General features: G+C 40.8%; 1 protein-coding gene across 2 annotated transcripts in view; it reads right to left on the reverse strand.

The window, feature by feature from the left end:
* LOC127434231 (rho GTPase-activating protein 21-like) overlaps nt 1-27,113 on the reverse strand; it is a 196,415-nt gene that overhangs the window by 139,333 nt on the left and 29,969 nt on the right. Inside the window, exon 1 of one of the 2 annotated variants that reach the window (XM_051686808.1) lies at nt 2,030-2,088. The exons of the other annotated variant lie outside the window; for it this stretch is intronic. Coding sequence (XP_051542768.1) covers nt 2,030-2,071 — 42 coding nt within the window. The 5' untranslated portion in view covers nt 2,072-2,088. Of the gene's footprint in view, nt 1-2,029; nt 2,089-27,113 lie in introns of those variants that run through there. 2 annotated transcript variants of the gene reach the window in all.

Here is a 27,113-nt window from a genome sequence, read left to right on the forward strand (position 1 = left end):
GCATCATGTCACTGTACCAGCAAGGGTATGTCAACCTCTTCAGGAGCATACACTGCGCCTCCACTCCTCCCACAACACTTCTCTGATCACACACTATCTCGTTGGGAATGCCAAGAACATCTGCCAGGATTGGTAAATCACATTTTCTCACACAAAATTCATTGAAACACATCCTTCATGTCATCGAGATGTATTGATGGGTATTTTTCACGGTAAATCTAGGTTTTTAGAGCTCTTCTTCTGTCAGTATATTATCTTTTAATGCTGTAAGCAACCTTTATCTTGCTTTTTTAAATTACATTTTCATAATTGTGAAACGATTAAATGAGCTGTTCTACCATCCTCTGTGTTGTTGCTTAATGATCTTTACATTTCTTGGCAATGGTGGTTGAACTGTTTACTTCCAATCGCCGTAGCCGTAGCGTCCACAGCTGTTGCTTAAATTCCCTATTATTCTCTCTGACAGTACCGCAACACTGTTGCCACAGCAACTGCCTCCACTTTGACCTGCAGTTGTGATGCATATGTTAAGAGAGAAATGTGAGTGTGTCTGTTATTTGTGTTTTAGTGGTTGGGGGCGGGGTTTGAGGGGACACGGTCATAAAAATACAACCCCATACATTCTGAGCTAAAGCGCCTGACTCCGCCCCTGACTCCCCCTCTGGCCTGTCTGCATTGCACCAAAAGAGCTGTCGTTTCACACGAGATGTCTCACACACTCTCTCGCTCTCCTGCTTCACATTCAGAGCGCATTGGACTCCACTGAACAGCACACTGCAGAGAGAGAAAACGAGTGCATTTCCTCCATCAACGTCAATAACATGGTTTTTAATAAGAGAAAAGAGGAGACAGATTCAATGTGAGCGAACCAGGACAAAAGTGTCTGGAAAAAACTGCCCTGTGTGTTTTAACACAGTTGTGGCTGCCTGTGTCACACTAATACACACATGGTAGTACATTCGTATTCTTTAAAATACCTTGTGGTTCTCCATGTGAATACCATTGTACATGTATATGGCAATCATTCAACAGTATGATATATTATATCAAAAGTACCATGGATGGTTTTATCACATCTATCACTGTCCCAAAGTAGGTATTGAAATGTACCTTTAAAGCATTTTAAAACAATTTAAAAGCATTTCTGGAGGCAGCTGTTTCATGTTATGATAGCACTGACACTAAATATGGAGGGAATATTTCTGCAGCATTAGTGCTCATTGATTTTTTCTTGCATCTGGTAATGTGTTGTGCTGTTTAGTTTCACTGTGACTACAAAGTTCAGGGCAAAATAACTGCACAGAGAGTTCAGTATTAAACACAGGGAAAGTGATTTTGATGTAGCTCAGGTTTACTGTTGGTATACAGATAAACCAGTAGATACAGTATTAGCATGTTTAAATATAGACTTATTTTTTCTTCTTCTTGTGGTATTTTAGGGATTGGAGAATCGATCCTATAATGAAGAAAATCAGAGAAACAGCTTCAGTTCTGGAGTAAATTCACACAAAAATGTTGGTGCAGCTATCATTATGAGGACTCTCCATAGACATAATGATTTTTATACTGTACGAACTATAGATTTTATCCCCTATTCCTAACCCTACCCCTAAACCTAACCCTCACAAAAAACTTTCTGCATTTTTACATTTTCAAAAAAACATAATTTAGTATGTTTTTTAAGCGATTTGAATTATGGGGACACTAGAAATGTCCTCATAAACCACATTTATAGCATAATACCCTTGTAATTACCAGTTTGTAACCCAAAAAATGTCCTCGTAAACCACTTAAACCTGCCCACACACACACACACACACACACACAGATAAATAAAACAGGCTCTCAGTATCCCAAAGGAACTTCAAATAATACAGTCTTTTTATCTGTCGTGGCCAGACACACAGACACCACTTTCCTCTGCCACTCTCTCTCCACTCTGACGCTCTGACGCGCCTTATCAGGTCTCCCTCCGCCATCACTATAATGAGAGACAGGTGTTAGAGTAATTACAACCCAGGTGACGAACCTTACCGCTCTCCCTCTCCTGCAGACAGAGGCTGTGTCTCATTTGGAAGGCTGCATGCTAGGTAGGACGCGTCCTTTGTAGGCTGCAGTATACCGAGTGTCCTCCTTTAAACAAATCTTGTTTAAATGATATGGCCTGCGTAGGACAAACGAAAACAGAATGTAACATGGTTGCTATGACAGCACACCACTCATTAACAAGCGGGAGCGCTTTGAGTGAGAAGGGAACAAAGTCCTTTTAGAAGGGAATGCATGAGGTACATTTTAGGAGAGTTATAATGATGTAAAGAGAAAAGAAAATAGATTTTACAGGTGTGCTTTTAGTCTAATACTTTATTTTAATTATATATTAATATAATTATACATATTATATACACTTTACACTCATCTACTGAGGTACTTCAACATGGGAATTAACATTACTTGCATTTGAACATCATATTTTCGGGCAAATTGGCGTCATTTTTTTTAGACATTTCCATTGAAGCAAAGAATTGTGGGTTGTGAGTGCCCACGAAGGTACACTTCATGCATCCTCCAAATTCCCGTGAAAGTCGCATTCGAAGGCTGCATTCGAAGTGTCCTACTTGCTTTTCTGAAACGAGACAGCCTCGATGATGTATGCGGCCGAGAAATGCGACCTCCGGAGGATGCAGCCTTCCAAATGAGACACAGCCAGACACATGACCACGCCCCCCGTGCCACAAGAAGTTTAATAATTTTCTGTTTAGACTCACAAATGTAAAAAAATTAAATAAAAATAATAATGACTTGAATTATGACTAAAAATTATTAAATTACCCATTTAATCCCAAGAAATAAAAATAAAAAAATCGATTTAATAGAAGTAGCGGTATTGCTATTGGTATTGGTATCAGTATCGAAGATATTGGACTTGAAATTATTGGTATCGGATCGAAAACACACATACACTAGGGTGGTATCGCCCATCCCTAGTGGTTTGTTCTCTGTATTAGTGCTTTGCCCAAACAGCTGAAGTTTCGCTTACTGCCCCCTGGAGAAAACAGGTGGTACTTCAAGCTTGAATTACTCAGATGGAAGGAATATTCCTTATCACGGTCAGGGGACATGATTAATTGCATTAATTTTTGACGCGCTATTTGTTATATAATTAATCACACTGAATTAATACGTTAAATCAACATTCCTAAATATAATATAATATAATATTCAGGTTGGCAGGGTTCCAAAATGTTGGGACATTATGAAAAATGCTAACGAAAACAAAAAGGAGTAATTTGTAAATTATATTCACCCTTTGCTATATTTAAAGCACTACAACTAAACATAATATGATGTTTTTCCTTGTGAATTTCATTGTTTGTTTGTTTTTAAATGTACAGTAATGTCAAATCAGATGAGTGCAACACACTCCAAAAAAGCTGGGACAGTCGAGTGTTTAACACTGTGAAACATCTCCATTTCTTCTAACAACACTTTTTAAGTATTTGGGCACTGAAGACAAGTTTGTTAAGTTTAGAAAGTGGAATTTTCCCCCATTCATCCATTATGTAGGTCTTTAGCTGCACAATTGTATGGGGTCCTCGTTGCCGTATTGTGCGCTTCATAATGCACCACACATTCTCAATTGGACACAGATCAGGAATGCAGACAGGTCAATCTAGCACCCGCACTCTCTGCTTACACATCCATGCACTTGTAATCCGGGTAATATGTGGTTTGAAGTTGTCCTGCTGGAAAATGCAGTGATGTCCCTGGAAAAGATAGCATCTGGTGTCATCAATGGTACGCACACAGATGTGCGAGTTACCCATGCCATGGGCACTGAGACACCCCTGGCCCATACATACACTAGCTTTTGGACCTGACACTGATAAAAGCTTGGATGGTCCTTTTCTTCTTTGGCCCAGAGAACATGATGGTTGTGTTTTTCAAAAACTATTTAAAATGTGGACTCATCGGACCAAAAAAACACGGTTCCACTGTTCTACTTTCCATCTAAGATGAGACCGAGCCCAGAGAAGTAGGCAGCGCTTCTGGACAGTGTTGATGTAGGGCTTCTGCTTTGCACAGTAAAGTCATAACTTGCATCTGTGGATGCCGCGGCGAATGGTGTTGACTAACAAATGTTTACTAAAGTATTCCCAATCCCATGTCATGATATCCATTACAGATGAATGTTGAGGGATCAGAGATCACGCACATTCAGAAGTGGTTTTCATATTGCCCTTTACGCATTGAGATTTGACTAGATCCCTTGAATCTTTTAACTATATTGTGCACTGTACAGGAAAAAAATGCCTAAAATCCTTCCAATTTGTCTTTGGGGAACATTGTTCTCAAAGTGCTGGATTATTTGCTGAAACATCTGTTGGCAAATTGACAAGTCTTGAACGATCCTTGCTCTTGAAGGACTAGGCTGTTTTTGGAGGCTACTTATATACTATGACACAATTGCCTCACCTGTTTAACATCTCCTGTTTCACATCACCTTGTTATTTCAACTTGTCAAATTGTTATTAGTCTTAAATTGCCCTGTCTCAACTTTTTTGGAGTGTGTTGCAATCATCTGATTTGAAATTACTGTACATAAAAAAAAAAGAAATTCACAAGGTAAAACATAATGTTTAGTTGTAGTGCTTTCAATATAGCAAAGGTTGAATATAATTTACAAATCACTCCTTTTTGTTTTTATTAGCAACTTTTTCTGAATTTGGGTTGGATAATTTTTTTATGTCATTCTACTTCTGTGCAATTTTTTTTAGGAAATCATATATCCCTATTTTATTATATGATTCCAAGTTAAAGGGGTCATGACATGAGGAATCAAATTTTCCTTAATCTTTTGACATATAAGAGGTCAATGTACTATAAAAACATAATGTAAGTTTCAGAACTCAAAACTTCCTCGTTAAAAGAAAAATAACATTTATTTAAACCAGGCTGTGGAAACGGGCCGTTTGAAATTTGTGGAACTTGGGATGTCACAAGGACCAAATACATCTGCATAATGACTGCCTCCAGCAAGACATCAATGCCTATTTTTCATCATTACACCTTTGGCCCCGCCCACAGGAGCTCAGACACACAGTCACATGTGAAGAGGAGATAGATGGGTCTGTCATGGGAGATTCATCTACAGCAAAGTGGACTTACACAGGACACCTTCATGTGCCTATCTGGATTTAAATGTTTTTCTACACTAGATGAACAGCTTTGACTTTTATCATGCATCTTGCGCCTCTTTTAAAAGACGCAATATCAAGTTCAAACTCTATATAGTAAACCCCCAATACATTCAGATTAAATGTGTTATGTGTTAACCCTGAAATGTAGTTTTATAAATTATAATTTAAAGCTTGTTCATTTTCTTCCAATTGAGTTTCAAATATGGCTGTATATATGGCTGTATTTGAGGGACTGCACAAAGTTAGCCAATCAGAACAGTGGGCGTTTACACTAGTGCCCGACCGATATTATCGGCCAGCCGATATTATCGGCTGATATTAGCCTTTCACCGATATATTGGTATCGGCGTATATTTTACCGATATGCGGCAATATTTTCAGAACATATAATACAGAAAGCAATGCTTTAGAATTGGTGTCATAGCGCAGTTTTTCCAGCAGAGTACACTCCGACTCCATTGTTTACAGAGCTGACTCTGAGCTGATGGTGGCTCTGCAGACAGGGCGGAATTGAGCTGTGTCTGGGTAAGTTAAGTTGTTTGTGAAATACATACTGAAAACTTAATAAACAATGACCCCATCATTTTCCCTTTTCAATATAACTAATATAACATTAACCTTGTCCCTGACAACCATGTCACTCATGTTTATCACATCTGTTTGCTATGTTAGCCAGCTATAATTTGTCAGTGCAGTAAGTAATGTAGCAGATTGAAAGGTAAACATCAGAGCATCTTTTTGCAGCTCAGCAGACAACGGTGCAGTGGTGGATTGTGTCTGATGAGTGTTGATTTCATGCTATGTTGTTACGTAGTTGGTGAGACACAATGCTGGAAAGTAAAATAAACAACGTCCGTCTTTTACTCTCCGTGACAAAAAGCTTATAGCTAACTAGCTAATCACATAGCTACTTTCAGTATCTATGTTTCCAACCAAGGATTTTTTGCAAAAAAAGTTTTAGCGCATTAAAATAAAGCTGATGAAAATGCAAATTATCGCTAAAATTTCACAAGTGCTGATATAATATATTTCCAGTGCAAAAACTCTATGTCGATACATAAAATGTTGTGAAAAACTGGTTTGGAAACCCTTTTTGTCGAGAAAATTGGCATTAACGCAAAAATGTAGTGTCATATGACAGAATTTACCCCAATCGTTAGCCTGTGTTAATCATGACGACAAGGTATAGGATCCTTGAAAGCCAATTTATTATACGTGATTATGGATTGACCTTTACGGCATAAAGATCCGATCACTGCAAACATGACACTTCCAGAAGTACCAACACAAATATCTCGTATCAAGACATGCACACTGACAAGTGTACGGAGATCAAATGAATGGCCACTCTTTGCGATTAATTTAATCACAGTAGCCATCCGTTTATTTATTAAAGTTGCTTTTTCACACCATTCAAAATAATAGACAGCAGTCATGGAATTAGCCCACAATACAAAAAAACATATCATTTCTGTGCACAAAGATGTTTTAAATTAAAAATAAATACACAATACTAGGAGAAAAGCTTCACTGTGCTTTTTTGGAACACTAACATATAGCCCAATTCTATAAAATTATTGTTTAGCTTACTTTTGAAACAATACTGGCAAAATTCCCTGTATTAAATTAAATAAATTACCAAGCGAAAAACACATTAAATTAAAAAAATATATTTTTAGACCTATATATGCCTTTTCTTTACACAAACTTAAATTAGCCTTACCCTGTTCTGTAGATGAATAAAGTTGGCTGAATGACATTTTCTACACTTCAAGACTATAAACTATCAGAACTATTTGTCCAATGCTGAGTTCACTTTCAGAAAATGAGCTTTTGAACATTTTAAAACTTTTAAATATTTTAAATCTAACCCTCTTTACCTTGGATCGCATTTGCTGAGATTCTTCAGAAAATGTAAATTGCATTATGATGCTAAAATTTATTTCAGATGACAATAAAATTTAGTTGGTCATTAGAAGTTGCTGGACAAATATGCGGGACATAATGCAGTTGTGATGGCGATGCTTTGGTTAGATGATTGTTCAAAATAGCCTGTTGAATATCAGGAATGTATCATATATAAACCCTGATATTACACTGCATCATTTTTTCTTTAATAGCTGTGCACACAGCATATACACATGGATGGATGGTCCTTATACTAAGACTGAAAGTTCCCCCACTGCTTGGTGCAGGTTGCCAGCTTGAACAGGGCCGTGACGATTCGTTTTCGGGTCAGAACCGATGGCAACCTGCGATAGGCGCAACATCAGGATCAATATTACAATCCTATCAGAAGGGCAACAGCTCCCTTTTGATTGCAATTCCTCCTCTTCTGATTGCATTTATTTGTGAATTAAAATGACAGTAAGCTGGTTAATTTCAACGAATTGTGTCAATACTCTCCCCGTTTTACCAAAACTTCAGAGGAAAAAAATGAGGGACATCTGGCAAGTGAATTAGCGATAAACACATTTCTGTATTGAAACGGCTTAAGGACAGATTTCTTTTGTGATAAACCAAAACTTATGCGACAAAGTGTTTTTTGTTATGCGGCAGAAGACGGCAAATTTAGCAAAAAAATGTTTACGTATTTTCACTTTGTAGATAACAAAATAGCGCGAAAAGTGGATGGAAGCTAATGTGTAAACATGTATTCACCAAACTGTTTTGTCCAGGATTCGCAGTTTGGTACCCCCTTCAACCGAACAATTCCAATCGTTGCATTTATAAAATTTAATATTTAAAATACTGGTTTTCCACTGAAGTTGTATAGCAGAATACGGTGTAACACCACTGCCACAGTTTATCTCTTGTCTCGGCAGGTGTAAATGCTTCTTGTTTCACTGGCAGTATTAATATAGTCAGCATTTGACTAATACTAAACAGTACTGATGTTTATTTAGCTATTTATTGTATTTTTATTTATTCTTTATTTTAATGGTCAGCATTTGACTGATACTAAACAGTACTGATGTTTATTTAGCTATTTATTGTATTTTTATTTATTCTTTATTTTCTCAGTGTTCATTTCTAGAATTTGTTGACAATGTATAATAATAATGTCAAATATTCTTTGATAAAAATATATGTTTAAGAAAGCAGCCTTCTGAGTACCTTTGCATAGTCATATCAGTGCAAAATCTGTGAAAAATCCACATTGAAAAGGTCTGTTTTCATTCCAGCTCAAAAATTAAATATATCAGTCACAATATCGGTAATCGGTGAATTTTCCCTTTCTAAAATCGGTATCGATCTCAAAAATCCAATATCGGTCGGGCTCTAGTTTACACTGAAGTCTTAAAGGGCCAAATAGCTTTAAAATGAGCTTTTCAGACAGAGAGACAGTGACAGGGTGGAAAAATTTTATATTTTAATTCGATTTTAATTAGATTATTAATGTTTTGGTGCAAAAAAAAAAAACTTTACTGACATTATAAGTGGACCTCAGGGAAGATAATAAATGTATATAAAAAAATAAATTTAAAAAAGAGTATGTCATGACCCTTTTAAATATGAATAAAAGACTTCTTAAGTTTTATGTGTATTGAGTAGGGCTGGGCGATACGGCCAAAATATTATCATATTATTTTTTCATATTGTTCGATATCAATATTTATCAAAATATACATTTCCTACCAATAATAGGAAAGGAAATGCATTCCACATGTTAGTTAGACCTCAAGAATTAATTAAAAATAACTCCACTGGGTAAGCTACCTTTCAATTTGAAGTTCAAGTACACTCAGTTTAGGATTTAATACTACATAAGGTGTGTGAACTTTTTTCGATCAAATTTCAGGATGTTTGACTCCACTGAAAGACTTCTTGTGATGCTCCACACTCCAGCACCATAAGCTTGATTGCCAATCGCAAAAAAAAAAAAAAAAAAAAAAATCGTCATACGTCATTTTTTCTTTTATTTATTTTTTAATTTTTTTACATTTGTGAGCCTAAGCAGTAAATTATTAGACTTCTGTTTTGTTTACCCGTGCTACAATATTACTTTAGTAAAACTATGGTTAAATAATTTTTTAATTACCTATTAACAACAATTACACACAATTATAAGGAATAAGAAATGTCACCTTTAGATATGTTGATATTTTAGCATGAACTTACTCAAGAACTAAAGCTGTTTCTCTGATTTTCTTTCATTACCTCTATAAGGCACTGATCCCTCTTGTTTGAACGAGTCTTGTGACGGTGCAAACACTTGTATGCTTGTGTCTTTCAGCATGCATGTTAAGATGAGCGGAGAAAGAAACAGTTCCCATCCTGCTCAAGTATTTGCTAATATAGCCTAATACCTTTTATTTCACTTTGAAGCTTATGATTATTGTTCATGTTCATGGTAATCAAATGATAATATCCCTAGTTTAAAAAAAAAAGATTTTTTAGAATTGATATTTTTGTGTGAGGATCGATATTTTTGATACATCATCAATATCGGAAGTACCGATACTTTAGGACCACACTCACGGACAGCAGACGACACAAATGAGAACACGTTCCTGCGTTCAAACACAGCTTGATGGAGCGCAAATATGAACGCAGGGATCTCAAGACATATTTTTCTAAGTTTCAAATCATGTTTAACTTGACACAGCGACCTAAAAACGTATATTCATGACGCAACGCAACCGAGATGCTCCAAAAGCGTCTGAAGCCCAAAGTATGACGCAGGTGTACATTGACGCGTCCGTAGACAAGCCCTCATAACAAATCGGACTGATTGACTCAATTGCAAAATGGATTGCTGTGAACTGTAGGCCAATGATAGGCAGATGACATAAGTTCAATAATATGGAAATAAACTATATATTGCATACTAAAGCCACTTTTTGAATTGTCTTTTTGGTAAAACTTTACAATAAGGTTCTATTCGTTAATACTAGTTAATGCATTAGGTATCATCAACAAACAATTAACAATACATTGTTTACAGCATTTATTCATCTTTGTTAATATTAGTTAATAAAAATGCAATGTTAACAAATGGAACCTTATTGTAAAGTGTTACTGTCTTTTTTAATGCTTTACTCGTGTGCCACAATGATGTAACGCATTCTAATTATCTATATTATTATTTTTTATTTAGAATTATTTTAATATAACAATTTTTAAGTATTTGATCATTATTTATTGAATTATTGTTAATTGAGGGGCTTTCTTAGCAAATATTTATTTTTACGATTAATTGCAATTAATTTGATTAATTAATCAGCATGCCATGTAATTAATTTGTTTAAAAAAATGTTAGCGATTGACAGCCCTAATTATATCATATTACTTTATATTACTATGCAATATAATGACACTCCCACTAAACCCCCTAGGCCTTATTTTGCATGACTTTTTAGTTTAAAAGTTTCTATTCTTCAAGATTCTGTTTCTTTATTCTATCATCTTCGCAGAAATAGAGTATGCAGGCGTCTCCTCCTCTGTGTCACTGCATGTCATTAACACTACATCTATGAACCCGCAATGGCCAAGAACATTTGCGAATACACAAACATTAAGCGATCTGCGTACAATAGCAAAATCCTCGCATATAATTTTTCCGGGAATTTATGAGCCACCCTAGATGGCACACATAGCAGAGCACAATCTTTTGTCATCAATATTTTTGGTCTGTTTAACTGGAAGAGAAAGACTGTACATTTTAAAAGAGATTATCTGCTAAAAGATCATTTTGTCAACTTTTAAGAGTAAACTAGCATATAGATGGCTTCAAAGCTAACAGACATGGACTAAAAGACACAAAATACCAGAGCTGCAGCTCTCAGGTCCTCTTACCGGAAAAGACACATGAAAGCAGTGAGCATGACAGGCCTGCACAGATCAGTCAGATATGATTTGACCTCTGTACAGTGCCAAACACTGGCAATCAAACATGCATGTATAAGCCAAAATCTGCAATTCTTATGATCTCTCTCTCTCTCTCTCTCTCTCTCTCTCTCTCTCTCTGTTCAGTGGGTTTTCTCATGTCAATGGTGGTGATTGTGTGGCCACTAGCCCTGAATTCCTCTTTATTATAGAGAGAGAGAGAGAAGCACATATCACAGCAGAGATGCTTCTCTCTCCCTCACCGTCTTCCCAGGAATCAGCGTGAATTAAAGGGATAGCGAGTTTTCTCCTGGGAGCGGGTGGAGTGAAATGATGTCAGAACATATCGGTTATCCATGCACAATCTGCCTTTGATAGAGTAACCCCTCTCATGTCACTTCCTCACACACAGATTTCTATCAGTTGTCTCTGAGTGGACACTACTCGCAGGCGTTTCCTTTTTTCCCATCACAGATGAGAAGATGTCTTGTGAGAGTTTGTCTTGCTGAGCCAGGCTTTTGACTTTTAATGGTGGGTAAAAGTGGAACACCAGATCTAATGAAAATTGTGATTGAGGCAAAATTTTTGTAAAATGAAATTACGTGGTTACTTGCACGTCTCACGGCAGTTCTAAAGTGAAATGTCCACTATGTGGCGCTAATAGCGAGTTCTCCCAAACACGTGAGGTTTTTAAGGTTAATGTGTCTTAAAAAGTACGTGTGAGATGGAAACGCAATTGCCGAAGCAACCATGTCGTTTTGTGGTGCTTCTGCGACACTTTCATGTCGTCTCTTCAGGACTCGTACCCCGGTCCTTTGCCTCACAAGTGCAATACTCAATCAGTTAAGCTACTGCACAATTTGATCACACTTGAACAAGCTTGTAAATGTTGGTTTTGTAATGCAAGTGTTAAAATGTATTGCCTTAAAAGTTATGCGCTAAAGTAAAACTGTTTAGATGTCATAAGATAGCATTGTGTGAAGAACAGGGTGAAAAGTGAATGTTTATGAACTGCCATTTTACTCGTGATTTGTGTGAAAGTGAATGCAAGTCATTGTTGTTTTAGCGCCTCTAGTGTTCATATCACCAGGAAACACGTCACATAAAAGTCATTTTTGCAAAAATGTATGTTTAGTAATGTGATTCTATGAAACCAGTTTGGGGAAATGTGTTCAATTGTCAATGCAAATGGTCTTAATGGTCATTAAGTAGGCTTCAATTTTATTCAAATAAACACACTATAGGGCTATCTTCTTACAGCCTTTGGCCCTTCTGGAAGGTTAAGGATTTACCAGCATGGAACAGTCATTTTTTCCACAGACTGACCAGGTGCTGGAGTGTGAATACTGAATATTATACTGCAGCTGGAGCACAAAGGCTACGTTCACGGCCCCAAACAGAGGCCCGTCAGTTCTGCATGCTCGCAAACAGTTTCAGCAGAGCTAAAATTAAATTAGTTCAAGGCAGGCAGGCAGTGGCGAGTTAGAGCCGACATGACCCGCATCTCAGACCACACAGAAAGACTGAGCTGGACAGTGAGTACAGTCTGTCTATGTGCTGCATGCCAACTCTGAAACTTTGAAAAGAAGCCAGAGATATATGCACGCATACACACACGCACATATACTAGAAAGTTGACAATATACACCAGCTATGAGAGAGAGCACATGAGAGAGATATTTTCACTGTGAAGTACTTTATGGCACATATCAGGGGTCATATTACCCCAAAATCAAAAGAAAACAAATAAGAAATTATATTTTGCTTAATTTTGCATTACTGTATTACATAATTCTGCAGTATGAAATTTCAGTTTTATCATCAAAACGGTGTCTAAATAAATGAATATAGAACAATTAATTATCAACATAATATTGTATTATTTTTCAAATGAAGTGCTTTTATACAGAGCCTCAAAGCACATTAAAAAATACAACAAATTATATATAAAGCACTCCAGATGTACTTCAGTTGCATATTTGCATAAATCCAAATATGTTTGGCCAATATAAGTGTGTAAACAAATCTAAAGTAACCCCATGGAACCAGGGTTGTGTGGACTGAGGAGGAGATGAGAGCTAAAGCTGCTGTCACTGTCAACTCTGCTGGTAACAAACAGAAACAACACTGTCTTCCTTCAAAATAAAAGGCTTGATAATAGAATTAGGCTTCCTTCAAAATAAAGGCTTGAGACTGTTATTACATTACTATTATATATTACTGTAGGGCATGGGAATATAATAATGTTAAAAATAATAATAATTCATATTAATAATTATAAGAGTGGATCTTAAAGGAGGATGCAAGTATAAACACCCTACAGAGTAACTGTTTTTATTAGCACTAAAGAATGGACAAAACATGAATTCATTTTGGTCAAAAGGAATCATTTACTAGTTTGTAGTTCTAACAACTTGTTAAATGTGAGAGCTACAATTTAATGTAATTTTATGTTTTTTGTTCTTCTAGAATCGATATCTAAGCAGTGGCAACAATCTTTTTATTTTTTAATTTTATTGTGCTCTGGTTAAATGAACCGCGACACTGTTTCGACACAAAAGCAGTTTATGCAGCAGTCTGAGCAAGGAGCTCGGTCTGAGGCATCTCCTCCATTCATTTGCATTCAAACTGATTCAAACAGCTATTCTTGTTGACCGTTCCAAGATGCCGCTGCAGTTGACATATCCAAACCAGCCAAATGAGGCATCTGTGTATGATTATCTATGCTCCTCTGTTGTAAACAACACTGCGCCTCCGTATGTTTTCTCTGTGACCTCGACCTTTGTGAATTTTTAGGAAAAAAGTTTTAAATATTGATCTATTTACTACACACACCTAGCATTTCACTTCAGAAGACATTAATTAATCTACTGGAGTCTTAGTTTTATGATGGCTATATGTGCGTTTTGGAGCTTCAAAATTTTGGCACCCATTCATTTGTATTGTATGGACCTACAGAGCTGAAATATTCTTCAAAAAATCTTCATTTGTGTTCTGCAGAAGAGATAAATTTATGCACATCTGGGATGGCATGAGGGTGAGTAAACTAAATTAAAATGTTGGGTGAACTATTCCTCTCTAAGCCTTTATGCACAATAACAAGTAAAAAACAAAATCTGTAGACAACCAATAAAAACATAATAGCACTACTATACTAATAGCAATACTAATGTTTTTCTCAGCCAACTAAATACTTAGTGACAAAGACCACTACTTTTACCATGATTTTATCGTGAGCAACGCACGTGCAACCAATCCAACAGCAAAATGTGTTCATGGACACCAGTGATCTAGTTCTCACACAAGACAAATATATATATATATATATATATATATATATATATATATATATATATATATATATACACACACAAACAGTCATTGGTAGATCTCTAAATATGACCACGACATTTCTTAGATTCATCTATACAGAAATAAAACAGCAGAGATCAGCCAGGTTGCTCTGTGAATTTGGACATCCCTGTACAGCCAGTCCCACGCTGCAGGAATACACTGAATTATTCTTGGTATCAGACAAGCATTTCCAAGAGATAATACACAGAGAGAGCTGCCAGTGTCAGGACGTGGAACTATGAATATCTGCAGAACAATGCGGCTCATTGAGAAAAGATTCTGACATGCACACTAAAATAAGTGTCATGCATACAGTCCCATATTGCAGAGGAGAAAGACTGCACAGACCTGACTGCTAAACGCACAGTAGATGTCACATATCCAACTCCATTTGTGGCTGATCATGCAATCCAGCATTTTTAGATGGGCCACTTCATTAGTCCAGACTCAGATGGCACTCCGCACCCAGCTGTGCCCCTATATCTTTTATCACCCAGCTCTCCAGTTTGTCCCTTGGAGCCTCCTCCTGGCACAGAGGTGAAGGGGGACGTGAAGAAGAAAGGATGTCATGTTTGTGCCCATCTGTGTACCCAGCAGGCACTCCATCAGCCACCCACATCCTTTCCACAGCTCATTAGCACTGGATTAATAAAGAATACATGCAAGAAATCCACTCAAACGTCCAAGAACTCTTCTATGAAGCTCTAAGAGGTGTCCATGGAGATGTCTCTAAATAAGTGGAAGGTGATGACACCCACGAAGAGGCTTGTATCCTCTCTAGTGTACAGTAATAACCAGTAATCAGTCTCTCCGTCTCATTCACCCTACGGCTCGATCACTACGATCTGTTTCTCTTCTGGCAGTGCTGAGTCAGGTAGCGCTGCCGCAGCAGGTTTAACCACTGGATGGGAGAGACAGGACTGAAAAAGACAAATCACTAAATTCCTCATTGCTTTAAAGAAACACCTACCATCCTCTTATGCAGTGCAGAATTATAAGAATGAAGCTTTTTATGTGTTAGGCTTATAAACGTACATGTGAAGAAGTGGTAAAGGCTTTGTCCTAATACTATTGGCAAGTAATTGGTTGAACAAGTCTGAGCTCATGAAAATTACATGACTGTGGTGACATTTTGCAAAATGATATTTCATAGTTCCTTACTGATATTATGCAGTTCTGAGGAGAACTGTCCATCTTTGGCGCTAAAAGCGAGTTAAATGTTCTCCCAAACAGATGAGGTTTTTAAGGTTAATGCTCAACAAACAGTGTATGCACTATTTGGGCGACTATTATTAGTGTTGTTTGCTAAGCTATTGCATTTTACATTCTTAAACCCAAGTATTAAACTTTGCTGTGTAACATGTCCCACACCATTTACAGACATGAATGATACCTCAAATCATGTGGCATGTTGAGGAGAGGTTTGCTATTTGTTTTCTAAGCAGTTAGACCTACAATTCTGGTCTGGCAGACAAATAAAAAAGCTTGTGGAAAAATCTCAAAGACTTTCCCGAACTCATTTTTTCGAACTTCTCCTATAGACTTTACGTCTGATTTGCACAAAATTTGGCATACATCATCTAAGAACACTCAAAAAGTTCTTAAATCCTTACTGATAGACCAAACTGTTCTCATAAAACTTGCCATGGTATCATAATTTTCACACCGGTGCGGTGTTCACATTCAAACCGACTAACACTGGTATTACCGCTGGTTGGACACTAAGTGGTACTATGGGGAAATTTTTTGTTAAGCATAAGCCTACACAATAATGCAAGGCAGCTTGTTTTCAAACTATGTACTTTATTTTTTATTTATTTCAACTAAAAATTCAAATTTAACTGAAAAAAAATAAAATACGTGCAATTAAATTTGTGTTTTCAACAGTTGTGAATGGCAACATCTCTTTGGCAACGAACCTACTTCATCCGTGCATTCTCTACTGGTCGGGTATTTCGTTGTCCGGGCAAATACATCACTTATTGTGGTTTGTTGAGGGTTTAATATTGGTGTTTTATTACCTTTCATCCCAGGACCCAGTTTAGCTGCTTTGGAAGGGAAATGACTTTGAATGTGTGAATAAATTCGTTTTGTTCCCTCCTAGGGCTGGGCGATATACAAGACATTCACAATATTTTTATTAAAATATATATATATACACATCTCCAATTACATTGTCAACCCCCTGGTGAATATTTTTTCTTTAGTGATTTTGCATTGAAAATTAAATTCATTTATTTAAAAAACTAAACTTTTTAAACTTAAACCAAAGACATTTCTAAATTCAAATTGTACTTGAAAATGAAACGAAAAAGAAATTAAAATAAAGTGGTAAAAACATGTCTAACCACTTTTCCATTTACCGACAATGGCAGAAAATTACTAATACATATTAAGATCTAAAAACAATTATAAATGTAAACATAATAATTATAATGATGATAATAATCACTGAAATATCAATCATGGTTCGAGGTTAACATGTTTTTGTATTATTTTATGATTTAATCACAGATGTATAGGCTATATATAAAGTGACCCTGCAGAGTTGCGCTCACAATGAACTGCTCTGTGGAAATAAAGTGAACTAAACTCGGAGCACCTCCTGAGCTGAGATGGTCTGAGGTCAAAAAAATTTCAGAAGACTGAAACAAAGAAAGAGCGAGAACCCCTTACATACGCATGTTCCACGAGACTGCATGCCTCCGAACAAACAGTGTGTCAGACATGCACGTAGACGGCTTTTCTATATATAATAAAGTGTGTTTCTTCAAGCGTGTTTCTGTGTCCTTGTATCATTCCGAATCCGAGACGTCTTACAGTTACCCACCATGCAAGCTACCTGCAATTAAACGTCTTCTGTCAGTGCGCATACTTTGCTGCCTGTATAATTTGATATGTTAGTAAAGAACATCTGGCTTTCAATGTGTTATTTATGTTAATTTATCATGGGTCGCAAACTCTTCATCAGGCAACTATTCTTTAAGGCTATTCTATTCATTAGGCTATTGTATTGATATCGGAAGTTCCATTCATAATGCTTTCCCCTTTTACTAGGGATGCACCGATCCGATACCTGGATCGGTATCGGCTCCGATACTGACGTTTTTAAATGGATCAGGTATCGTTCCGACGAGCCCAATTAAAATCCGATACTGTGTGTTAGTCATGTTCGTTACTGTCAAGCTCATAAAATGACATAAATGAACCATTAAAACATAATTATAGTAGTTCATAGTGACTCGTGCATTTTATTCAAAGCCACTTGAAGACGTGCAATAGCCCTGTGAATCAAAAAAGGCTGTTTTATAAGTAAATATATAAAATGCACACGCAGATCCAGCATGTTATTGAATGGCGCTGCTCTGTTTATACGCACATCTATTTTTAGCCTTCATGCGTGCGCAATATTTGAGCACTGCTCACGAACAACATCTCAGATGCAGATGCTCAATTGTTCGGTTCACTTATAATATGCATTTAGAATGGCACCGGAGGTGCATTTTACCAGAATTTGAATAAGAAGCGAATTAAACTACTGTGAACTTGCCTACAAACAGACACATACAGGACTTCCTGGAGAGTTTAGAATGTCAAACTAAAAGCGTGAAGGTTTAAAAGTTAAAGGTGTTATGGAGAGACTCACGGAGGCAGAGATATGAACTCAGTAGCAGGGTTTATTGAACAGATGATTGAAACAGTGATGTAAACAATGTGAGTAAATCCATTTGAGCAGAGTGGCAAACAGCAGGTGAGTAATATCCAGACAGGGTATAGACATGATGAACAGATAACTCACAACAGTCTTATGATACTTGCAGGCAATAATGAAGACACAGGTATGTTTGACAGAGTAGAAAGGTGTGGAGTCTCAGATACTATCGATGAGAACAGACAAAGAATGTGTGTGAAAGCGGGGTATATATGCAGTCCTTGATTAGCCACTAATGATATGTAGGTGCGTGTAATCAGAACTCAGGGGAGAGTGAGCGCTGTGACGGCAGTGAGGAAGAAAGAGAGAGAGAGAGACCGGTGGATCCGCCTCCGATGACTTATACTGGAATTACTCTTAATTTTGCTGCTACGTTATCCAGTATACTAGTTAACAATAAAGTTTTTCTTAATAAGCTACACATTTATATTGAAATTATGTGTAGTTAGAGGTTTGTGTTTCTTTACATATTAAAGAGTACACCCAATTAGTTCCACACAATAATGCAAAGATATTCTAAACTGATTATGCAAAAAAACAACACTGGTATCGGATCGGGATCGGTATCGGCCGATACTGAGATTTCCGATATCGGAATCGGATGAGAAAAAGTGGTATCGGTGCATCCCTACCTTTTACCCGGTATAAAATTTCACACCGGTGTTGTCCCTTGTACCAAGTAACACTGGTAACACCGTACACCGTGGCAACCCTAGTTTGTATTAGCAATCACACCCTGAGGATACTGGAGAAGTTTCAACACAGCACCACCAACTGGTCAAGAAATTTGAAAAAATGGCTTTTTTGCATATAATTTCAGAATAGTTGGGCCTAAAATAATTTGCTTAGAGTCAGTAAGCAACCACTAAGCAAACACACCGCTGAAGAACACCCAAGCATCGGTAGAGTTTTGGCAACCAATGGGCAAGTACCACTTACATTTTCCTCAGAAAATGATTCTGGAGTATTATGTTGTTTAGAAGTTTTAGAAGAGTTGCAAATAGTAGCAAAAAGCTACGATCAAGGGACATCTGCACATCTGTGTTATGACAGATGTCCTTTCACACTGTAAATATCAAATAACCAATGTTTGAAGCAATGATGTAGCAAAACAGTAACAAGTTAATCTGGCTGGATCTTGTAGATGACAGTCTTGGCTCTGAAATGCACCAATCACAAAAGGAATCCAACTGTCAGAGGACTGGTTCCACACATGCGTTTTTAATAACATCCAAATGCTAACTGTCAATCATATAGAGGGACTTGGCAACCAGAAGCACATCAGAGTCTGAAGTATAATGAGAGACATGGAGAGGGTTGAATAGAGACTGTTTGGAGGGATGGGTTTATTAGATGAGCGCTGCCATGGAAAGGGCTTCACTGAGGCTTTGGGATACTAGGTCAAGCCTGAGCGAGATAAACCAGAGCAATGCACTAGAGAACGACAACTGTGTTGGATTATTCTTGGCTCTGCATCACATTTATGATGGACTGCAATGAAAGGGAGAAGCAACATGAAATTCAAAGCATAAATGGGGAAGATTACATAAAGCTTTGGAGGGCATTTATGAAGCCATACATGAGGGATCTCGGGGCATGTCAGGGCTACATACACACTCGTGTTGTGCAGGTCACCCTTACAAAAAATTGTCAAACTTGCCGCAAATTCACGACAGAAAATGTTCACATGCAAATTAGCTTTGCAGCAAACTTGCGGAAAATCGTCCAAGGTTTGGCAAACATTTGCAGCGAATCACAAGCTCCAGTGTTTCCCATTAATTACCTAGACTGTGAGCTGAATGAGCCAAAAATATTTTTACACTTCTCATAATAACATAAGAGATCTCTAACATTGTGTTTTGCACCAAGTTAAGATTTTTTGTAATGCTAACCTCACAAAGTTGCAGAACTTCTATTTCATCTGTAGTGATAAACACCAGAGAAGCATATTGTACAGTGAACACTCAAAAATGTCCATCTCTTGAGTACAGCGGTTCCTCTGAGCATTTCCCAAACCAGTATCAACATTGAAACGTATAACCGGCTCAGGGACCGCTCAAATTAGAAAACTAAACACAACAACAACTCGCAAACTGTGACCAAAAATATCATGGCAAAGAAGAGGGAAAACAAAAATAACAGCAAAATCAAAGTGGTAAAATTATGTTAATGAAAATCATCTGAATCACCTGTAAACATCAATTGAATTCATTGTCAATGTGCCAAGTTGCTACAAACAATTAAAATGGTTAATGATCTGTAACACATGGCAGTGCATTGTTTATTTTAGTGGTGCTTGCTAAAGCAAACCGAAAAATTGTCTACACAAGTATGTGAACGCAGGCCCCTCTCTCTACGCAAGCTCGATTTTAGAGCGGTTTTACATTCCAAAATGTATCAGACCGCAGTTCATAACACAACACAAGCATATGTTGGATTCTCAATGTTATCACTAGCGGCGCTATAGCAGACATGAGCGTGAACAGTCTGCTTCTGCAGCAGGTTTTCTCTTTCAAGCTAACTGCTGTCATGGCAGAACAACAGTTTGAAGACAATATTGCTTAGCAAATAAGTTAAATGAATATTGTGGCAGCGGGGGCGTGGTCAAGCATCTCTCCGGAGAGAGAAAAAGCGGTAAGGGCGCTTACACCTGAGCTAAATTATGTATAACACCTGTCTCTAATTTCAGTGAGCACGGGGAGAGCGGCATAAATAGAGACACACCGCAAATAGGAGAGAGAGAGAGCCTGGGCACGACAGACCCGAGCAAGAAGCTAGGAGTTTCTTTACAAACGTTGAGAGTTTATTTTTGTGAAGCGGTGTGCGAGTGATAATTAACTTTGTGCTGCAGAGAGAGAGAGAAAATAAACTATAACCTGAACCAGGAAAACTGCTTCTCGTCTCCTCTTTACACTGGTGCCGAAACCCGGGAACTGAAGTTTTGGGTAGAAGATGGATGGAGGTCGTCCCGTAGAGTCCTCCCAGTTGGCGGAGATCCTCCAAGCCCTCGCCAGCCTACATCGGAACCACCAACAAACGCTGCTTGAGCTCCGGCAAGATCAAGACCGCCGGTTTGTCGAGCTCATGCATGCTCAAGCCGAGGACCGGCAGGCGATCCGGAGCCTCCTCAGCCAGGGGGCATCCTCAGCCGCGACCCCGGACACACCCACGCCGTTACCCCCGCCAGCATTACAGAAAATGGGGGCGGCGGACGACCCCGAGGCTTTCCTGGATTTGTTTGAGCGGACCGCCGAGATCTGGGGCTGGCCGCTCGGCCAATGGGCAGCCCGACTGATCCCACTACTGTCCGGGGAAGCCCAGCTCGCGGCTCAACAACTGCCAGCGTCGAGCCTCCTGGCCTACGGAAATCTTAAAAGAGCCATCTTGCAACGGGTTGGTCGCACTCCGGAGGAAAGTCGTCAACTCTTCCGGAGCTTGAAGTTGGAAAGCTCTGACCGCCCGTTTGCCTTTGCCCAGCGGCTCCGTGACGCCTGCCGAAGATGGCTGTTAGCGGGGGATCGCGACGTCCAGGGAATTATCGACCAGGTGGTACTGGAACAGTTCATAGTTCGACTGCCAAAAGGAACGGCGGAGTGGGTCCAGTGCCACCGCCCGGCGTCGTTGGAGGAAGCTATCCGACTTGCGGAGGACCACATGGCGGCGATCCCGAGGACAGAAGATCCCTCCTACCTTCTCTCTCCTCCCTCTGTTTCTTCCCCCTCCCCTCTCTCTCTCTCGTCTGCTTCCTCTCCAGGTCCCGTTCCTGCCCCACGCAGACGAGGAGGAACCCAGCCCTTGAGACCAGTTTCCCGGGTGTGGGAGGCGACACCTTCCCCTACTCCAGTACCCCGCCGCTCTCCCCCTCAGGGGGGCGCCCGCCGACGCAAGTGCGGGCGTGGCGCCTGGGCCGGCCTGCTGGAGGTGCGGAGACCCGAGCCACTTCCGAGATCAGTGCCCTCTGATGGAGCTGGGGACGGTGGTGCGGGTCTCTGACCTCCCACAGGCTGCCCCCGACCGGGCCGGAGCGTACCGGATACCCGTAAGTGTCAAGGGGGTACTCACCAAGCGTTGGTGGATACCGGGTGTAATCAAACCACTATCCACCAACGCCTGGTTCAACCCGAGGCATTGGTCACATCCAAAACGGTGAAGGTGAAGTGTGTACACGGGGATATTCACAAGTATCCAGTGGTGACCCTGACAATTAAATTTCGGGGTAAAAAGCATAGAGTGGAGGCTGCGGTTAGCTCCCGCCTCACCCATCCGCTGATTTTGGGGACTGATTGGCCTGATTTTAAAGCTTTATTAAAGGGAATTTGTGCGGATGGGTCCTGTGTGAGAATAGGGAGATGTGTGATGTGCGATGCTCTGGCAGGGGAGGCGGAGCCGGGGCCGTCCTCGACAGCTCCACGTCATGATGACGAGAGAGGGGGAGAGGCCGCGGCCCCTCCCCTTCTCAGGGAATTCCCTGAGGGGGATTTCCCTTTGGAGCAGTCGCGAGACGAAACCCTCAAACACGCCTTTGACCAAGTGAGAGTTATCGATGGTCAACGACTCCAGCCTGACATCGCACTCTCATATCCCTATTTTGCAATTATAAATGAGCGGTTGTATCGAGTGACACAGGACACTCGAACCAAAGAGCATACAACCCAACTTTTGATTCCAAGGAGCCGTCGGGAAATGGTATTCCAGACGGCTCATTATAATCCTATGGCAGGTCACCTAGGAGAAAGGAAAACACTGAACCGTCTAATAGCCCGTTTCTATTGGCCGGGCATTGGCGGCGATGTCCGCAGGTGGTGTGCAGCATGCCGAGAATGCCAGCTGGTTAACCCACCGGCCACCCCAAAAGCGCCATTGCGCCCTCTCCCTTTGATCGAGGTCCCCTTTGAGAGAATTGGAATGGACCTCGTCGGGCCATTAGAACGGTCAGCTCACGGACATCGCTTTGTATTGGTCCTAGTGGACTATGCAACGCGATATCCGGAAGCAGTGCCTCTTCGCAACATCTCAGCACGCAGTGTTGCGGAGGCACTCTTCAAAATAATCTCCCGGGTGGGGATTCCGAAAGAAATCCTCACCGATCAAGGCACAACGTTTATGTCACGGACACTACGCGAACTGTACGAGTTATTAAATATTAAATCGATTCGCACCAGTGTATACCATCCTCAAACGGATGGCCTGGTGGAACGATTTAATAAAACCCTCAAAAACATGATTCGTAAGTTCGTGCACGACGATGCTAGAAATTGGGATAAATGGCTCGACCCCCTGTTATTTGCAGTACGAGAGGTCCCGCAAGCCTCCACTGGCTTCTCCCCATTCGAACTGCTGTATGGGCGACGCCCACGCGGCGTGCTTGATGTATTGCGAGAAGCCTGGGAGGAAGGACCTTCGAACAGTAAAAATGAAATTCAGTACGTTCTTGATCTTAGAGCAAAACTCCACACCTTGGGGCAACTAACACAGGAGAATTTGCTCCAAGCTCAAGAACGACAGCGCCGACTGTATGACAGGGGAACTCAGCTAAGGGAATTTACACCGGGAGATAAAGTGCTTGTATTGCTCCCCACATCGAGCTCTAAATTACTCGCCAAGTGGCAAGGACCCTTTGAGGTCACACGACGAGTGGGAGATCTCGATTATGAGGTTAAACGATCCGATAGAGGGGACGCACGTCAAATATACCACCTCAATCTCCTAAAATTGTGGAGAGAGGCGGTCCCCGTGACGTTGGCTACGGTGGTTCCCGAGAAGGCGGAGCTCGGACCGGAGGTGAGCTCGAAACATAAACAGTTCACCCCGGTCACTTGCGGAGACCACCTCTCACCGAGCCAACTCGCGGAGGTTGCCAGGTTGCAACAGGAGTTTGCAGACGTGTTTTCCCATCTACCGGGACGTACAAACCTCATCCATCACCACATCGAGACCGAGCCGGGGGTGGTGGTACGTAGCCGCCCCTATCGACTACCCGAACACAAAAAGAAAATTGTTCGGGAGGAATTGGATGCGATGCTTGATATGGGGGTAATAGAAGAATCCCACAGTGATTGGTCCAGCCCAGTTGTTCTAGTGCCTAAGAGCGACGGATCTGTGCGATTCTGTGTGGATTATAGAAAAGTCAACGCGGTGTCTAAATTTGATGCATATCCAATGCCTCGCATTGATGAGTTGCTTGATCGGTTGGGCACTGCTCGTTTTTATTCGACATTGGATTTGACGAAGGGTTATTGGCAGATCCCCTTGACACCAATTTCCCGTGAGAAAACCGCCTTCTCCACACCGTTTGGATTACACCAATTTGTGACACTTCCGTTCGGTTTGTTTGGGGCCCCGGCTACGTTTCAGCGTCTCATGGACCGAATCCTCAGGCCGCATTCAGCTTACGCCGCTGCCTATTTAGATGACATCATCATTTATAGCAATGATTGGCAGCGGCATATGCAACATCTGAGGGCGGTTCTGAGATCGCTGCGCCGAGCGGGACTCACAGCGAACCCGAAGAAATGTGCGATTGGGCGGGTGGAGGTACGGTATCTGGGGTTCCACTTGGGCCACGGGCAGGTGCGGCCCCAAATTGACAAGACGGCGGCGATTGCGACCTGCCCAAGACCCAAGACCAAAAAGGGGGTGAGGCAGTTCCTGGGGCTGGCTGGCTACTATAGGAGGTTTGTGCCTAACTATTCGGACGTCACCAGCCCGCTGACTGATCTCACTAAAAGGGAGCTCCAGACCCGGTCCAGTGGACGGAGCAGTGTCAACAGGCGTTCACGCAAATTAAAGCCGCACTTTGCGGGGGGCCGCTGTTACATTCACCTGACTTCTCTCTCCCTTTTGTTTTACAGACAGATGCTTCAGACAGGGGGCTGGGGGCTGTGCTCTCGCAGGTGGTGGGAGGGGAGGAGCGCCCGGTGCTGTACATTAGCCGTAAGCTCTCGTTAAGGGAAACTAAGTACAGCACCGTGGAAAAGGAGTGTCTCGCCATCAAGTGGGCGGTCCTCACTCTCCGATACTACCTGTTGGGGCGGGCCTTCACCCTCTGCTCGGATCACGCCCCACTCCAGTGGCTCCACCGCATGAAAGATACTAACGCCCGAATCACCCGTTGGTATCTGGCTCTTCAGCCGTTTAAGTTCAAGGTGGTCCACAGACCGGGGGCGCAGATGGCTGTCGCCGACTTCCTTTCCAGGAATGGGGGGGGAGTGGTAGGCAGGCCGGATGTCGCCCCGGCCGGATGTCGCCCCGGCCGGATGTCGCCCCGGCCTGAGTCGGGCGGTGGGGATATGTGGCAGCGGGGGCGTGGTCAAGCATCTCTCCGGAGAGAGAAAAAGCGGTAAGGGCGCTTACACCTGAGCTAAATTATGTATAACACCTGTCTCTAATTTCAGTGAGCACGGGGAGAGCGGCATAAATAGAGACACACCGCAAATAGGAGAGAGAGAGAGCCTGGGCACGACAGACCCGAGCAAGAAGCTAGGAGTTTCTTTACAAACGTTGAGAGTTTATTTTTGTGAAGCGGTGTGCGAGTGATAATTAACTTTGTGCTGCAGAGAGAGAGAGAAAATAAACTATAACCTGAACCAGGAAAACTGCTTCTCGTCTCCTCTTTACAAATATATTTATAGCAACTTACCAGAATAATAACACATCAAATTTAATAACACAGACTTTTAAAGGTAACTCTATTTCCCCTGGATACTGAAGTTTGTTATGCCACAGTAATGAAAGAATGCTTGTTAAGCATGTTCAACCGGACGGCACGTTGGCAATGCAGTGGCCAAGCCTTGAATCTGTGTACACGTACTTGCTTAAAAGTATGTTTCTGGCCTCAAGGCCCAGGTATACTTAGTTTTTGCGTGTTCCGGATCGCCTCGCGCCTGGTCGTCTGTGTTGCCTTTGTGAGTATACTTTTCTGACCGTGAACGAATAGCAACACGTTCGAAGCATGTGCACTACAACTGCTTTGTGACACTCTTATAGTACAGTCAATGGCCAGTGCATGCGCAGACGACGCACACAGCCAAGGGCCACGTGCGTGAGTCAAGAAAATCTAGGCTGTGCACGGTCAAGCCATGCGGCTGTGCTGATGACGCAATTTGTGTCACACATACTGTGCGCAGAGCATTCCGCAGTGTGCACACCCGAAGTACACTTGGCCTTTTTTTGTCTGGTGGACGATTAAACGGGCAAAAAATTTCCCAAAGATTTACACTGAAGGAGCGACCAAAGCCTTCTTTTGACATGGGTCAGTAAGCATCTACCTGGCAACCAACCAGAACACCTTAACAACCACCTTGAAACACCCCAGCAATCACCTAGCGACGCTCTGGCAACCATCTTCAAAACCCTAGTCTCACTCAAAAAGAGTTTTAAAAGTACATCTCTATAATTTCTAAATAGACAAACAAATCAACATTGATATTAACTGCTTTGTCAATCTCCCCCGTGACACGCCACAGAATGAATCAGTCCAGGGCTCATGAAGCCTCATATTCTGACCCATTCCACTCTGCCCAGGGGCCAATCAGATGAAATCAATATGGTGGTGAAGCCATCACTCTGTCACCACACACATCAAAAGCACAAATCAATGAAGAGCTGCAACATCACTGGGAAAAAAAACAAAAAACAAACATGTGGGCAGCCCCTTCAGACAATGGCTGTGTGTTCAATGAGACACAAAATCACATGATTCCTAATTTAGACAGAAAATAATTCAGCTGATGTGAGACGGCTATTAATGTATTCTGAGAGGACTTAAATACATTAGGGCAGCACAGTCTACAAACACCATGCTACACCTTCCGATGATTCATACATTGGCAGAGCTGGTGTCAGATAAACCCATCATGGATGAAAACTACATGAAATCCTGGCTGCATGCAGTAGGTAGGGCTGGGCGATAAGACGATGTAATCGGATATCGACGATGTCTTACAAAGATCCTGATGCCGACTGCAAACAGACGATGATTGAATGCCACTTTGGTGAATAAAAGTACCAATTTACTTCCA

Source organism: Myxocyprinus asiaticus, chromosome 44 (genome assembly GCF_019703515.2).
Source record: "Myxocyprinus asiaticus isolate MX2 ecotype Aquarium Trade chromosome 44, UBuf_Myxa_2, whole genome shotgun sequence".
NCBI lineage: Eukaryota > Metazoa > Chordata > Actinopteri > Cypriniformes > Catostomidae > Myxocyprinus > Myxocyprinus asiaticus.